Source organism: Hermetia illucens, chromosome 4 (genome assembly GCF_905115235.1).
Source record: "Hermetia illucens chromosome 4, iHerIll2.2.curated.20191125, whole genome shotgun sequence".
Taxonomy (NCBI): domain Eukaryota; kingdom Metazoa; phylum Arthropoda; class Insecta; order Diptera; family Stratiomyidae; genus Hermetia; species Hermetia illucens.
The window spans coordinates 1259843-1274734 of NC_051852.1; the positions used below are offsets into that span (position 1 = coordinate 1259843).

General features: G+C 44.2%; 2 protein-coding genes across 2 annotated transcripts; both read left to right on the top strand.

Annotated features, from left to right (window-relative positions):
- Nucleotides 1-2426: 2426 nt before the first annotated feature.
- LOC119654935 (probable ATP-dependent RNA helicase kurz) lies at nucleotides 2427-6424 on the top strand. Its single transcript, XM_038060587.1, has 6 exons — nucleotides 2427-2546; nucleotides 2600-2785; nucleotides 2850-4127; nucleotides 4184-5961; nucleotides 6023-6225; nucleotides 6285-6424. The coding sequence occupies exons 1-6, from the start codon at nucleotides 2472-2474 to the stop codon at nucleotides 6365-6367; spliced, it is 3603 nt and encodes a 1200-aa protein (XP_037916515.1). The 5' UTR covers nucleotides 2427-2471; the 3' UTR covers nucleotides 6368-6424.
- Nucleotides 6425-11901: 5477 nt separating this feature from the next.
- On the top strand, nucleotides 11902-13189 carry LOC119654936 (farnesol dehydrogenase-like). Its single transcript, XM_038060589.1, has 3 exons — nucleotides 11902-12694; nucleotides 12834-12974; nucleotides 13044-13189. Exons 1-3 carry the CDS (start codon nucleotides 12119-12121, stop codon nucleotides 13083-13085), a joined length of 759 nt encoding a protein of 252 aa, XP_037916517.1. The 5' UTR covers nucleotides 11902-12118; the 3' UTR covers nucleotides 13086-13189.
- Nucleotides 13190-14892: the final 1703 nt, after the last annotated feature.

Here is a 14892-nt window from a genome sequence, read left to right on the forward strand (position 1 = left end):
TATTCTAAGGTCTCTACTAAGACGGGATAGAGCCTACTCCAAACAAAATGTCCTCTTTCAATCAATCCCGCAATACCGCCAGTCACCAGAGATGAGCTGCTGGAGATCTGCGGTAGAATAGGAGACAATGAAGCGCCGGGCCTAGACGGAGTACCGAATAAGGCCCTTAAGCTTGCCGTGAAATCCAGGCCGGAAATGTTCGCTGAGTTGTTCGAAGCGTGCATGTCCGAAGGAATATTTCCAGCGGCATGGAAGCGACAGAAGTTGGTACTTCTGCCTAAGCCTGGTAAACCTCCAGGTGAACCAACGTCATACCGACCCATATGTCTTTTGGACACGGTGGGGAAAATGTTAGAGCGTGTATCTATAATAGATTACTCCCGGTTGTTGGGCGCCAAGGCAGCCTTTCAGATCGGCAGTATGGGTTCCGAAAAGTCAGATCAACAATTGATGCCATCAAATTGGTTACTGGCTTAGCCGAAGATGCAATCCACGGAAAGGGTAGTACCAGCAAATATTGCGTGATAGTAACCTTGGACGTGAAAAATGCATTCAATTCGGCCAATTGGAATCTAATACGCAAATCCCTAGCGAAGGTTGGTATTGCCGCCTGTCTCGCTGCTATCGTCGACAGTTATTTAACTGAAAGGAGGCTCTGGTATGATACTGATGACGGACCCCAGGAGTACGTTGTTTCCGCGGGTGTCCTGCAGGGCTCCGTATTAGGCCCACTACTGTGGAACATCATGTACAATGATGTACTTAATCTTCCCCTTCCGGAGAAAGCCACAGTGGTGGGTTACGCTGACGACATAGCCCTGGTTGTTGTCGCAAAGCATCTCGAAGATGCTGAGTTATACTCAAGCGAGACAATCAGTGCTGTCAAATGCTGGTTAGAGAGCTCTGGTCTGACGCTTGCGGAGGAAAAAACAGAAGCGGTCCTCATCACGAAGCGCCGGAAGAGAAATTACGCTTGTGTAGGGAATCATATCATCACTTCCATGCCGACCATCAAATACTTGGGGGTGGTGATGGACAGGAAGCTCAGCTATAAGCAACACGTACAGGATGTTTGTGATAAATCATCCACTGCTAGTATGGCCCTGGCGAGGATGATGCCGAACGTGGGAGGGCCACGGCATACCTCTAGATTGCTTATAGCCGGGGTGGTGAACTCAATCGCGCTCTATGCGACCCCAGTTTGGAGCGAGGCGTTGCGGATGTCAGTTAACACTAGCAAACAGAATGCAGTCTACAGGAGGACAGTTCTGAGGGTATGCTCTGCCTTCAGGTCTGTCTCAGATGATGCAGCATTCGTCATCTCTGGAATGATGCCGATTGACATCTTGGCAGATGAGATGGCGAACATATACAATGCGAAGCCAACCTCTTCCTCACTGCGGACGAAGAAGACTGAAAGGGAGCGATCCATAAATAGATGGCAAGAGCGGTGGGAATGCTCCGGAAATGGTCTGTGGACTCACAGGCTCATTCCTGCCATCAAGGAGTGGTTGGAGAGACAACACGGTGAGATTAATTATAATCTCACGCAGTTTCTCACGGGACATGGAGGATATCTCCAATACCTGCACAGGTTTAAATTGGAGACCTCACCCGACTGTCCAAATTGGAATGGAGTCCCAGAGGACCCAGAGCATGTATTCTTCCACTGTCCGAGATTTGTGGAAGAAAGGAGGAATCTAAAGGAGACTCTAGGAGAGGTGCTGGTACCAGAAAATCTGGTGCCGAAAATGCTAGCACATCAAGAGAATTGGGATGCGGTCAACTCCATGGTCGCATCTATTCAAGATAAATTGCGAAAGGCAGAGGAAAGGAGAAAAGCGCAGTCTCGTGCGCCGCGTATAGAAGAAATGGGATTAAGCTAGAGTAAGCTGACTCCGCTCCGCGATGTAATACCTTATGGTGGTTCCGCGGGGCAGGGAGGAAGGTGGGGGGTGGTTTTAGTGGGTAAAAATCCCACACGCTGGTGCGTCCAGACCAGTGTCTTTTGAAGATTTCCACTTCCTCAAAAAAAAGACAGACAGACAGACATTGAACCGATTTTAATAAGGTTTTGTTTTACAAACAAAACCTTAAAAACAAAGATAATAGCAAACGACAATCAATTGATTTAAAACATTTCAGGATCTGAACAAATAACGGGTTAAAATCCAACTGTCTCTAAATTGAATTATCAAAATTTGCTGTGGGTGCAAATAATCAATTTTGAAATATAATTTTCACATAGCCTGCAACGTGTTAATTTAATTTCTAGTTAAGTTTCTGCTACCAACCGCTCATACAGCACAAACTCAAACCAGACTTTACCCTGCCCACAATCCATTACTTGGAATTGATACACTTCCAGTGCAATTCCCCTTGACCTGCCGCTGTCACACTGACAATTCTACACGTGCGACTTCCAATACAACTGTTTACATCGGGGACTGATTGCAGTTCCCTTGTCCACAATGGGAAAAGGACGATTTAACGCAAGAGCCCGGCAAAATGTCGAAACAATTGTTGACAATTCACAAACGTCGAAGGTAATACTTTTTCAATTCAAACTGCGGAGAATTACTGAGTTCCCTTTTCGTAGATTAAAGTGGAAATCGGCGACGACAGCGGCTATGGAGGTTACGATCAGGCAAACGCCCTAGTCCTGCCATCAAAGAAACGGACAACGAAAATTAAGGAGAAAACCCAGCAGGTGACACGGATCCTGTCGAAGAAACAAAGGAAGCGGCTGGAGAAGATTGTCGACAAGAAGAAGAAAAAGGAAGGAGTAAGTAGATTGGTGAAGGACTTGCCTGCAGAGTGTTAAATGTTGACTTTCCTCCACTTAACAGCGGGCAGAACTCCTCAAGAACCTTGCGTCTGTGCAAATATCCAACGATGAGCTCAAACAGTACACTTCGATCAGCGCCATACAAACCATCGGCGTCAAAAACTTCGAAAAGATCACGGAAATCGTCACAAAAGTGAAGGAAAAATCGGAAGGAGATAGGCCCCAACGCGTGAGCAGTATCGCTGGCATCAGTAGGAAGCGGAGATTGGCCCTTCTGAATAACTACAACGAGGCCGAGAGCAGCGACGAGGAAACCAACAAAAAGCCAAGGAACCTCAACATTGTGGGCACCGAGGTGGAAAGCAGCGACGACACCGAAAGCGAAGATGACGCCAGTGAAGCGGAGGAGGACAAGGAGGTGGCATCCGAAAACGAAGCGGTCCAAAGTCAAATCACTACCCAAGTGGCCGAACCGCAGCTTGACAAAAGCATTAAAGAGGAAGATGTGACCCAAAGCAAGTCGCAGAAGCAGCCCCAGACACCCCAAACTGAAAAAAATGAGTCTAAGCCACTAAAGCCTTCGGTGGTTAGTCGCAAGCCCGCTGTCTACGTCCACGTTGACCGAGACGCAACGATCCAAGCCGCCCGCCTCAAGCTACCAATCCTGGCCGAGGAACAGCAAATCATGGAAACCATTGCCGAAAATCAGATCGTCATCATCGCGGGTGAAACGGGCAGCGGTAAGACGACTCAGGTGCCGCAATTCCTTTACGAGGCCGGCTATGCCCAGAACAAGTTGATCGGAATCACAGAACCGCGTCGAGTCGCGGCCATCTCAATGTCCAAACGTGTCGCGGAGGAAATGAACCTTTCCGAGCGCGAGGTTTCGTATCTAATCAGATTCGAGGGAAATGTAACGGAAGACACGAAAATCAAATTCATGACGGACGGCGTGTTGCTCAAGGAAATCGAAAGTGATTTCCTCTTGAACCGCTACTCGGTCGTCATTCTTGACGAGGCGCACGAACGGAGCGTCTACACAGACATTCTGATTGGTTTGCTGTCAAGGATAGTTCCTCTGCGCCACAAGAAGGGGAATCCCTTGAAGCTGATAGTCATGTCGGCAACACTACGTGTTGAAGATTTTACCGGCAACGCTAAACTATTTAAGATCCCTCCCCCAGTTTTGAAGGTAGAGGCGCGACAGTACCCAGTCACTATACATTTTCAGAAACACACAGTCGAGGACTACGTGAAGGAAGCTTACCGCAAAACCGTTAAAATCCATTCGAAACTACCTGAGGGCGGCGTGTTGATATTCGTTACAGGCCAGCAAGAGGTAAGAGACTTTCCACGCCTTCGTACTCGCATTTAATACAAATGGGTTCGTTTCAGGTCAACTACTTAGTCCGTAAGCTGCGAAAGGCTTTCCCCTACAAGGAAAGTCTAAACTCGCGAAAGACAGAGCCCACCCAATCAAAAGCGACAACCACAGCAGAAGACAAGGACGACGACGAATTCGATATGAAGCGCGCCATCAAGAACGTAAAACGGTCCAAGAAGAAATTGGCCTCACAAGTGATCCTTCCAAAAATCAATCTAGACAGTTACAAGCTACCATCCGAAGACACTGATGCCGATTTGCTTGAGAACGACGACTGCAGACTAGAAGAATCCGACCTGGAGAACGACGACGACGATCTCACCATGGAGACAGAACAGAGGACAAAACAACCACTTTGGGTGCTACCGTTGTATTCGCTACTTTCTTCTGAGAAACAAAGGCGAGTGTTTGCCCCGCCACCCGAAGGGTGTCGTCTGTGCGTGGTGAGTACGAATGTTGCCGAAACTTCACTTACCATACCCAACATCAAATATGTCGTGGACTCGGGTCGGCAGAAGACAAGACTGTACGATAAAGTGACGGGTGTGAGTGCCTTCGTTGTCACCTTCACGAGTAAAGCTTCAGCAGATCAGCGTGCAGGTCGCGCTGGACGTGTAAGCGCAGGCCATTGTTACCGACTCTATTCGAGTGCCGTTTTCAATGATGAATTCGAACCATTCGCAGTCCCCGATATTCAGAAGAAACCAGTCGATGACCTAATGCTGCAAATGAAATGCATGGGCATCGATAAAGTGATTAATTTCCCGTTTCCTTCGCCGCCGGATTTTACACAATTGGAAGTAGCCGAAAAGAGACTAAAGATGCTTGGAGCTCTGGAGGACTGCAAGACTAAGGAGAGCGGGGGACAAGTTATCAGCAAAGTTACTCCCCTGGGCCATGCCATTTCAGCATTCCCAGTTTCTCCCAGATTTGGCAAAATGTTAGCCCTCAGTCATCAACAGAATTTACTACCGTACACGGTTTGCATGGTAGCTGCCTTGTCCGTACAGGAAGTTCTGCTGGAAGTTTCACTGAATGACGAAAATGATGCAAATCGGTCGCAAAGTTCAAAATGGAGCAGTAAACGGCGCACATGGGCTGGATCAGGTAATTACCAACTCTTAGGTGATCCAATGGTTCTCCTGCGTGCTGTTGGGGCGGCCGAATTCGCCGGATCACAAGGAAAACTGGAACAATTTTGCGAGGAGAATGGTTTGCGAATGAAAGCAATATCGGAAATACGAAAATTGCGAGTTCAACTCACGAATGAAATCAATCTGAATATTCCTGATGTGAACTTGTCAGTGGACCCGAAAATGGAGCCACCTACCGACCTTCAAGCAAAGTTCCTCCGTCAAATTCTTCTTTCCGGAATGGGAGATCAAGTCGCCCGGAAAATTCCTGACGACGAGCTAAAGGACAAAGAGGACAAGCGAAAATTCAAGCATGCATATCAATGCAGCGAAATGGAGGACCCGGTTCTCGCACATTCTGCATCTGTCCTGAAGAAGAAACAACCCGACTGGGTGGTGTATCAGGAGATCTACCAACTCGAGAATGGAGACACGAAAAAGATGTTCATGCGAGGAATCACTGCCATAGAACCTGAATGGCTTCTTACCTACGCACCGAAGTTATGCAACATAAAGGCTGTGAAAGAAGACCCCTCACCCCGATATAATGCGAAAGATGGTAAAGTTTATTGTTATGTGGAGGCCAGCTTTGGACGAAGCGGCTGGGAGTTGCCGTTGACTGAGATTGAAATGCCTCTGAGCGAAAAGGCGTGCAAGTATTATTCTGTGCTCCAAACTTGTATTATAACGGTTGCGACTAAACTTTCATCATTTCAGGTATTTCGGAATGTTCATTTTGAGTGGCGAAGTTTTCCCGAAGCTCTCGGAGTACAGGAAAAAATTGAAATCTAGTCCAACATCGATCATTAAGAGCTGGTCGAACCTGAATAATTATCTAACGAACTTTAGCAAGGCGTTGATCAGTCAGCAGATCAACTCACGGGAAAAACTGATTGATATTTGGAAAAAGGATCCGATGTGTAAGTTTGGGAGTAGAATTTTCGTTGGCACAATCAATTAAGTTGTCATTTCATTGCAGATTTACTTCATCAATACTCAGATTTGGTTTCTGATGTCGACTATTACGAACTGTCCTCGATATGGCCGCCAATTGATAAGTAATCCTATCAAACGATCATTGTTATGTGATTAGGAATTTTTATTAAAAGTCTAAAATTATTATCGTTTTTCACTATTCACTTTGAACTACGGAAATAAATAACTGATCCGATATGCGAACAAATTAAGGATTTGTCTCGTGAAATTTGACATTAAGCTATAGAATGGCCAAGTTGATTAAACCCCAGCATATCGGGGCGATTTGGTGGACCTCGACGCAAAACCGGGGTGTCTGGAGTTCCTTATTAAGGCAGGCCTAGTTCGGATATCGCTTGTTGCTCTGTTGATGATGATGATATCGGGGCTGCGGGGTTCAAATCTTCGTTGGATCATAGATGTTTGTGCGTTTTTTGCGACTAATGAAAGAAAGAAGCGAAAGCAAAAACTGTTTGCCAGAAGCATTCCTATATACAAACTGGTAATCCAATTCAACCAAATTTCTGCGAAAACTTCATAGTCTAAGTAATAATTCGGTGCAAATAGTCATGATAAAATCCTTTAGGGTTGACCAAGCGATAAGCCTATAATTTGAAAGTTCCCAGCTGACTTTGACTCTTTGACATCACGATAGATTGCTGCCACAATCAGAAAATAGCATTCACTTAAGCGAAAGCTTGCCTGTTAAATAACTGCTTTTGTCACTGAAATTCTGATTTCCCTCACTGCCTCCCCTGGCAACCTGACCATTCACTTCCATGCGAGGAATTCACTTGCTGGTTAGAGTCCCGACATAAAGTGCAACCTTCTGAGTACAAGTGGTTCCTCTTTCGTACTCAAAATGCCTTCTAAGCGTTAGCCAGACATTCGATCTCTGATGAGGGCTGCTCCTGAGTGCTGTTTTCGGATTTGTTTAAAATCACCTCCTCAGTGCTCGATGCTGGTTCTAAACTCCCCAATCTTAAATGGTCTGGTTTTTGGGAATATCAGCTATCCCTGAAATCCTGGCACATTGCAATGCTTAGACAAAAGGTAATTTCCTAATAATCCATCTACTACTATACCAGACATATGTCTTAATACGTGAAACTCACACGATATCTCCGTATGTAGCTGTAGTGTGGCCCCGCATTTGCCTAAGGATTTTACTTACCCAAATGAGGTTTGTTGTATGCATCCCTCTACATGATCTACTTTAGTCTCCTTAATAATACTTACTTCCACACCAGTGTCTACGACAAGTTCTACCTCCTTCCGTGCAGCTATATCCAGTGGTAAACAGACAAATGAAACTGTTACTGGGGATGTTTGATTATACCCTAAGTTACTATCTATATTGGTTGAGTTTGGGGATTTGAACTTGACCTTTTTGCGTTTCCCTGTGGACGAGATTCCCACTTTACCTTGAATTGACAATTTTATGCTATGTTTCCTGTTCATCCACAAAAATAACCTTGTTTCCTACCTACCGTTTGTTGCAGCTTTTCCATATCCAATGCTCTCTGTGGTACTCCCTCCAAGGTGTTTTTTGCCAAGTAAATATGCGTTGGCAACTCCGCTTCTCAGAGTGCTGATAGGAAAATCCTGTAGTTGCATTATACTGGGCTAGCTGCTGACCCGTATTTTGCAGTAGCTGCCTATTTGCATGTTCCAAAATGTTGTCTCAACCTGGACACGAAAGTAATTAAGGGTCTGAGTGGTGATTGCCTCATTCTTAGCAATTTATTAACCAATCCCTGGTATGTTTCCTTTAGTAAGTAATTTCTTGTGAGTAGCTTCTCTGCTATCTCAAAAGTTGAACGCCGGTTTGCCATTATTAATTGGTAGGCGTCACCCCTAATCCTAGTTGGGTATATCTGATTAAAATCTACTCTTTGCGATTGAGTCAGCTCTAGTTTCGTTACCTCTTAAATTAAGTTTCTCTAAAGTGCTCGTTCAATGTTTCCCAATCCGAATAAATTAAATTATTTAATTCCCTCGCTCGCATTACGCTTATCTACTAAATTTCCTCCTAAGATTATGCCGCTACATGGTCGTCGTGTTCACTGCTCTTCCTCACTGTTGCGATGTATTCTGGTAGAGTGTACTTCTCCCGTTTAAATCTCTTTTGGAATAAATGGCTCAAATGTTTGTTAGTGGTTCTATTAACTGTATCTTTTCTACGATATGACCGGTGTTGTATTTGTTATTATGCAACTACCCTTTCCCATGCAGCAGTGCTGGAGTTCAACTAGCTATACTGCTAGCTGTCCAACTACTTCGTATGGAAAGCGGTTAGGAGTTTCGGTTTTGAGATTTTTCAAGTTCTTATATACCCTTGCACTGCTTTCCTCAATCCTACCGAATTGGTAATCCACAAAGCACTACCGGCTGCGCCAATTGTTATGTGGATAGATCCTACCTGTTTTTAATGTAGAAAATCCTTTATTACGCTCATTCTTATAATCGTAAATCCAACTACGAGGGGGAACTAGAGCTTCTAGGACTTAGGGTGGACAGCGATGTGCAGGAAAGCGCCATGTCGGAGAAGGAGAGTGATACTCCGGCAGCGGAGAGAGTTCTAAACAATAACGCGGTCTGCAAGGAGGAAGCATGCAGGTAATTTGGAACTCCTCTTGCAAAAAACCAAGGACTTGCATCATTCTTAAACATAATTTAAAATATATTGAGAGATCCTGACCGGGGAGCTTGTGACTATCCAAGTCTCACTGTAAGCCGGGAAAGCACTCGAGAGGCAATCGAGGCATCTAGCTGCTTCCCAAGGGACAATATCCGGATCCCACCGGAACTAGTTGCTAGAGGAGGGCTTTACCACTTCTTGGCTGCGATGTCAACGCCCATCACGACGTCTGGGGAAGCAGCGACACCAATCGAAGAGGTGGGTACCTTCTTGAATTTATTCTCAGCAATTAGTACGATATATATAATAAAGGGAACATTCCAAAATTCGTGACCAGCAATAGACAAGAGGTACTAGACGTAACTCTAGGAAATACTCTAATGAACGGGCTGGTCGGGAATTGGAGGGTGTCGGCCCTCTATGTCTGATCACAGAATAATCAGGTTCGACGTTGAGGGAATCCCAGGAGTACGGATTCCTATGCAACGCCCCTGAGCAACAACATAGCTCACCTTCAAAAAAATAGTGCTATCAGAAGCGGACTGGAACTAGAAACAGTGGTAGAAAACCTCAACAAAGTCGTTATTGATGCGTATGAGCTCATCTGTCCAGCTAAAACAGTTAAGTCATCAAGGGATGTACCCTGTTGGAATAGGAACCTAGTCAGATGGAAAAACGGAGGTACCAAAACTCTTCAACCAAGCAACACAAACTGGGGACCGGCCGAAGTATAAAAAAGCACTGACTGCATACAGCAACGCAAACAGGGAAGCAAAACGAAACGCCTTCAGGGAATTCTGTGAAGTGACAGACCAAACCACAGAAGCAACCAGGCGATACAAAGTCATAGCCAAAAACAGGGCAATAACTGCTGTCTGTCTGAAGAAAGAAGATGGGACATTTACCGGGAATTAAGATGCGACATTGCCTAAACAAACAACAACGAATAAAAGAGGAGGAAAGGAGAACTTGAAACTAACAAAAGAGGTATGTTCGGAAGATAGAGTAAGATGAGCAGTGGAAACCTTTAAACCACTGAATTCACCCGGAGTAGATGGCATTTTCCTAGCACTACTTCAAAGACGCTTAGAAATCATCTTAGAGTCTCTCCTTTCCTTCCTCCTCTTGTTCTTACTTAAGACGGTGGAGAAGGTCATAGACAACTATATTAGAACTAACGTTATAATACGCGATCCCCTATATTCATGTCAGGACGCTCAACTGGAACTGTTCTCTATCAACTGACGGATAAATTGGGGGATGCCATAGAAACGTAGGAAATAGCACTGTATGCCCTTTTCGACATCGAAGGAGCATTCGATAACACATCGCACACAGAGATACAAGATGTCCTAATCCGCAAGAGAGCGGGAAACTGCCTGGCCTTCTGGATGGGCAGAATGTAAGAGAGCAGGCAAATAGAAGTACCGATAGGTACAAATTCTATTATCATGAACACTATTCAAGGTTGTGCACAAGGTGGGGTATTATTACCATTAATGTGGAGTATGGTAGTTAATGCAGTCCTAGAGGAGCTAACAAACACTAGAATACAGGTCCAGGGTTACGCTGATGATATTGTTTTAATCTGTAAAGGCAAATATGAAGATACCCTATGTGATAGAATTTAAACCAGACTGCGAATCACTATTAACTGGTGCAAAGAAAGACAGGGCTACGCATAAATCCAGCCAAGACCAATATAGTATTATTCACTAGGAAGCGTAAGCTTGACCATCTGAAAGCCATTAGATTACATGGAATGGAGGCGAAACGAGTAACAGAGGTGAAATATTTTGGGGTCACACTAGGCCAAAAACTACTTTGGAAAGCACATGTTGAAAACATATAGCGGAAAGCCACAAGGGCTCTGATAACTTGCAGGTGCAGCAGGAAAAAATGGGGATACACCCCGAAAATGCTGCAATGGATATATACTGCAATAGTAAGGCCAGCGGAGAATGAACGTAACTCAGCACAACAGCCAGGGCAAACTTCAAAGACTGACTTGCGTGAGTAACAGTGGGGTAAAGTGAACCTGAACAACGGCATCCCTAGAGGTCCATCTGGAATTGACTCCTCTCCATCTGCACGTACAAATGCAGGCAAGAAGGGCGATCTATATTTCATGCGAAAATATACGCCATAGACACATGTGCTTCCTTCGACCCCGAAAGGAAAATAGGGGGCAGAATATTGCTATTCCAATCGACAGCCAAGCGGCTATAAAAGTACTTAAGTCCTACCAGGTAAATTCCAAACTGGTATGGGAATGCCTTAACAGACTGCATATCGTCCGCTTGCTCAATAAGGTCTGGATACTGAGTCCCAGGCCACATTGGGTTAGAATCAGCGGACGAGCTGGCCAGGAAAGGAGCAGCGGCGCCGCTATGCAGGCCAGAGCCATTCTGTGGAGCTAGAAATGGAATCATAGCTATGATATTGAAAAAGTGAAGAGGAACGGCTGAGGGAACTTTACTGGACGAACTTAACATAAATTGAACATTCCAAGGTGCTCATGGAGAGATACTAATCCAAGCGCTCTAAAGTTTGTTTAAACCTTGCTAAGAAAAGCCTCCGGATTAGAGTGGGAATACTCATTGGTCACTGCAGGCTAAACTCTCACCTGAGAGAGTTAAAACACATGGAAGTTGGGAACATAATAAAGTTTCTGTCGGTTATAGGTATACTAAAGTATAGTATAAAGTAAAGGGGCACATTAGTTCGTTTAGGACACAGTACGACTTGAATATTATTATTAAGTCAAACGAAAAAAAATATTCATTCGTCAATTAGTTGATCAACTGTGAACTAGCGATAAGAAACCACTCATGGTAGTCGCTTTATTGAGCTCTCGAAAGCGAAAGCAGAAATCGAAACTTTTGAAAGTAAACCTTTCAAGATTAAAGTAAGTAAGAAATATTCTCAGCTTTCGTGGGCAAGTGTACTTGCATTTAACAAAGCTTTAGAAGTTCACCAAGTTCACAAGAAAATTTTCATAAAAACACGGCATAAAAAACCGGTCCTACTCGACTGTCTGAACAGATTGCTTTCTTCTGTTTGCATCAGGGTTATCAATCTAGTTAAGAATATTTTCCACCCATGTATCTATATAACTCAACAGCTATCTAAACCGCGTTTTAGTTTAATACCGACCACAGTAACAGCAAGAGTTGACTCAACTAAACCAAGTTACCATGGACCGTTGGCGAGATCGAATCGCGGTAGTTACTGGTGCCAGTTCGGGTATAGGCGCTGCTCTGGTCAAGGACCTCCTTCGAGCTAATGTTATCGTTGTCGGATTAGCGCGTCGATTGGAACGAATGCAGGAAATTAAAAATTCTTTGCCTGCAGAACTTCAATCTCGTTTTCACCCAGTTAAGTGTGATGTAGCGAAGGAGGATGATGTTAAAAGTGCATTCAAGTGGATTGAGGAGAAGCTTGGTGGTACGGATATCCTTGTGAACAATGCTGGGTGCTCACGTTGCACGGAACTAGTAAAAGAGGATAATACAGATGATATTCTGGCTGTTGTTAATACTAATATTATGGGGGTTGTATACTGCACACGGGAAGCCTTCGCGTCTATGAAAAAACGTAATTTCGACGGACATGTCGTGAACATCAATAGTATAGCCGGACATCGAGTCCCCAATTTCGGTACGGAATTGCCTTCCTTCAATATTTATCCAGGAACCAAGTACGCTATAACGGCCATGAGTGAAACCTACCGCCAGGAATTCATGAATAAGGGAACTAAAATTAAAATTACGGTATGTGAAAGTTGAATGCAACTATGCAGTTTACACATATGAAATTGTTGCTTCTAAATCTAAATCTTAAATCTTCGCACCATACAACCAGTGAAGTGCATCTAATCAAATTTTACTCTTGTTGTTCTGGAACCGGTAGAGCGTGAGTCCCGGTGCTTGCGACACGGAAATCTTTCCAGATGAATACGAGGAAGAAGTGAAAAAGATGATGGTCATGTTAAGACCCGAAGATGTTTCCGATGCAATTATGTACTCGCTGGGAACTCCTCCTCATGTGCAGGTAACAAATTGTATCTTAATCATTTTTAAGTTTTTTTATTCCAATTCGTGTTCTCGACATTTTTTCTAGATTCACGAACTTACTATCAAACCGGTTGGCGAGAAATGTTAATAAATAATCAATGGCAGAAACCAGAGAACTCAAGGTCGATAAATGTGAATCATATTTGCTTATAGTAAAAAACAACGTGGAAATAAATGTTGTTATTCATTTTTGGGAAAGTGTTTCAAGCCAGTTTACGGTCCATGTCATAAGGAAGTTGTTTCCAAACTATAATAGTTGGTAGCAGTCCAGTTAGTATTTGGTTACACAATAACCTACTTTCCAAAATATAGCAGATATTTTTGATGAAAATATTGTAATTCTAAGACCACGGCTTGTATTGAGTACGATTTTTTTATTCCTGCAGTATCAACACCTACGACTCTCTAAATCTTATTAAGTTTATTCCTCTTGTAGCCCCTGTTTAATGTAGACGAACAGAACAACAAACAATAAAATCGCAGATGCGAAATGGCTCTTTATTACTTGAAAAACGAGGTTTTCTCCATTTTGCTCCCTTAACATTCCATTCCATTTGTAAACATGTGTTTTGCACATATGGTCGCTATTCACCCCTTGTGCTCCTTCGTCGTTCGTATAAGCGGGCTTCAACTCCCCCCAGAACCTCCCGAGACGTCTGCACTCTTTCTCTAAAATTGCCCTTGGGGCTAACCACTCGTCGGTCATCTTGATAGGAGGGATTCCACTGCATGGCGTAAGTTGCAATGCAATTGGCGCTTCTCTTTAATGTGTGGCCTATCCACCATGACTTCCGCCTCCCGATCAAATTGCCCATGGATGACCGGCTTGGGCGCCGGCCAAGTTCTTGGTTCTGGGATACCTGAATTCGCAGATTCTAGACAAGACAGTGAAAGCGGTGGATATACAAACTGAGCGATGTTATCCATTAATGCAGATAGAGGGCAATTGAGAACCTTGTTTATCTTCAGTCCAATTCTACTTACCTCTTTTTCTAAAACCAGAACCATTTGGAAGATGTATAATCAGCATAGTCGAGGGGCTTGAAAAAAGATGTCATCGTCCATTGAACTCCTCGGCGTTCTTCGGACAGGGCAGCATGGGGAATGTTACCGATATCAAGAAGAAATAATATCGATGACTAGATGGACATCAAGTTCCTCTGAGGTTTTACCTCGATGCCTCACGGAACATAATAGCTATAGTTTCTCCGGAATGTTTCTCCTGCGTAGAACACTGCAGATACAATCCCTATTCATGTGTTCTTGAAATCGACAAAGAGCAGGCAAGCGAAGATCTAAGTTTCGTGCACTGTTCCAAAATGATCCATAGGATATTGATTTGGTCAATGTTAGAGGATGCGAAACGGAAACCAGCCTGATCTCTGTCAATCAAGTTTTCGAAATGTTCTTTGATACGATACATGATTATTTTAGTTATTTTCTTTGCGACGACAGGGAGCACACAGATACCCGGGACAGATCTCGAATTCCCAAGATTTCCATACGAGTGGAAGTAGCAGATTTGTAGGAACTACAGGTGCAATGGTAAATAACTCTGCAAAGCCGCTGGTCTCGATGGTCCTCGAGACCAGCGGCTTTACTCCGTTTGAGTGGATTGATGACCGAGATTACTGCTCTTCATCAATCAATCTTCATCATCAATGGTCAATAAAGCCTTCAATCCGTTCCGTTCATCGATCCACTTCCACGATTCCGCAATTTTCAAGATCTTATGACGCCCCTTTGGGACCTGACGGACGATCTACATGGGAAAAAAGCTTTTTTGGTGGCGACCCAATGCTCATCGAAATTCTCAAGCGGATTATTGAGACAGCGGGTCTGATCAGCAAGATAGCTCTCCCACTGCCGGGCGGCACCTAGATCATACGAGCAGT